Below are 2,233 nucleotides of genomic sequence, written 5' to 3'. Positions count from 1 at the left end.
GCCGGTACGAGACTCGAACCCACAACCTTGGGTTACGAGTCCAACTCTCTAACCATTAGGCCACGACTTCCCTTGTAAGTTGTAGTAAAGATTTATATCGTTAGCAAATATTTCTGTTATATGCAACACACAATTCTGTACATACTACTAATTACAGTTATATTTTTGAATCATTTAATTGTAATAATAATTATATGTAAGGGATAATGCATGGCTAGCTGTGCATTATCCTGCTTATACCATGGTCATTTGCCAGCATTGACAAGTTAAACTGTTAATGATATTTGCAGCACAATATTTGACCGAATTGGTAATTCAATTAAAGGGGTCATATGGTGGCTGACTCTTAACTTTTATAAAGAATATCTCTTTGGATTTGAGACTTTAGTCTTTGCAACTTTACAGATCTTCTTTATGCACCAAGAGCTTGTAACACTTCAAAGAGAAAGGAAAAATTGAAATCGCGTCATATGACCCCTTTAAATCGAATTGGCTCTCTCTCTCTCTCATACCTGCCAGCAAATCAGAATCGAGTATTCAGACAGACCATGATATAAATGTAAAAAATGTAATGATTCAATGTTGAGACAAGAACTTATTTGCATAGCACCTTGTGAACTTATATTTTTTTCTGCTCATAAATGCGTTCCGCTCTACTGCTGCTTTTTGTGTTCCTGCTTTCCTTTTGTTATATTTGTGCCGTTGTATTAATGATCCCGCAACCCTCTCCTTGCTCACAGCACCTGGATTTACTCGTGAGTATTTGTGCACTGCTGCGGTTCTGCTCATTTTTTTAGACACCTCTCGTGTAGTTCCTCTCGTCTCTCTAGATAGCAGTTCGTCTTCATAGATACCTGTCTTGCGTAATTGCCTGTCTAGTTTTATTCTAGTTGACTGACTTTCTTTCTCTCTTTTCTGCTGATTTTTTCAGCCCTGTATAGGATTGTTCTTGTACATCAATGATTCATTTTTGCAAACTTGAGTCAGTGGCAATGTTTTCATGCTGATGGCATCACCATGGATAATCTGTCACTTGTGGATAAAAACAGACTTATGGGAAGTTCTCATTTTCTTGAAAGTAAAAAAGGGGTGTAGCAGCACTGTTGCCATGTGTTTTTGCCAATAGACTGTGTTTTGCCAGTTGTCTGGCAAGCCTGATTCATGCCCTGCGTCAAATTAGACATGACTTAAGACTGTGGGACTATACCGTGCTTTATTACATTGTTTCTGGTTTATTTCAGTGGCCTGTCTGTAGATTAATACAATTTGTGCCATCTGCTAAACATGCCACTGGGCCAAGTCCTGTAGTTAAATTACCTTTCCCCTTTTCAAACTTTGATTTACTACTCTTACTGATTTGTCTTTTTATGTACAACTTGGTTTATTTTGCTTCTGTTCATGCTTAGCATTTCTGAAAGTAAACATTGCCTCTCAACATTTTCGATTAAGCATTGCAAGTTCTAAAGTAATTATTCAAGTAAACAGTAAAACAAAGATACAAATGAAAAGATTTATTTATTTTTAAATCAGTTGATCTACTGAATTTGGATGTTGTATTTTTATTTCTGTTTACATTAACTTACACGAAGTAATTCCATGCGGTTAATTGTAATGGTTTGAGGTATAGTTGCCTGTGACCATCATACTAGAACAGATTTCGAGTGATTTCCAAGATCACTGATGGTAAGAGGAAAGTCAGAGAAAGACGTATATCTGGAAAAAAGGTTGTAAAAGGTAAGTAAGTAGCATATTGACACCATAGTAGCCAGAGCTTCTTTTATTTGTTTACAGAGGACTAAATGCATTTTATACCATGTAAAAATCTGTTATGTTTAAGTATTTTGCCATGACTTCCAATTAACTCCCAGTTAAAATGCTGAGGGGTGGGCGATATGATCGAAACTTTATTCCTGTCATACAATTTATTTGCCCGTGGCAGTGATGCACATCACCAAATAGTCATTTGGCTTGTCACTACATTAAATTATTATAAATTGTAAACTATATTATCGTACAGCTCTGTATATAAAGTTAGATGTGTAAGTATATCAGACTTTACCCACAAACACACAGTATACTTATGAAAAGCAATATATACTATATTGCAAATCGCATCTGCTTGCTTGTTTTTATCATTGCAAAATGTAAACTCTTATTATCACCAATCTGCTAAATGTGAATATAATTTAACATATATATATATATATATATATATATATATATATATGTATGT

The 2,233-nt window shown here is 34.9% G+C and overlaps 1 protein-coding gene across 5 annotated transcripts in view; it reads left to right on the top strand.

The window, feature by feature from the left end:
- The window catches only part of LOC107702384 (rap guanine nucleotide exchange factor 2-like), a 47,830-nt gene that overhangs the window by 32,608 nt on the left and 12,989 nt on the right, over positions 1-2,233 (top strand). For 4 of the 5 annotated variants that reach the window (XR_001635755.1, XM_016504688.1, XM_016504686.1 and 1 more), the window contains one exon: positions 741-755. The exons of the other annotated variant lie outside the window; for it this stretch is intronic. Coding sequence is in view for 3 of the 4 variants with exons in the window: in XM_016504688.1 (XP_016360174.1) it covers positions 741-755 (15 nt within the window). In the remaining variant the exon portion in view is untranslated. The remainder of the gene's footprint in view (positions 1-740; positions 756-2,233) is intronic. 5 annotated transcript variants of the gene reach the window in all.

This window comes from Sinocyclocheilus anshuiensis, unplaced genomic scaffold, assembly GCF_001515605.1.
Source record: "Sinocyclocheilus anshuiensis isolate Anshui unplaced genomic scaffold, SAMN03320099.WGS_v1.1 scaffold86, whole genome shotgun sequence".
Lineage (NCBI taxonomy): Eukaryota > Metazoa > Chordata > Actinopteri > Cypriniformes > Cyprinidae > Sinocyclocheilus > Sinocyclocheilus anshuiensis.
The sequence above is the reverse complement of the archived record's forward strand: the minus strand, read 5'-3'. Positions and strand labels throughout refer to the sequence as shown.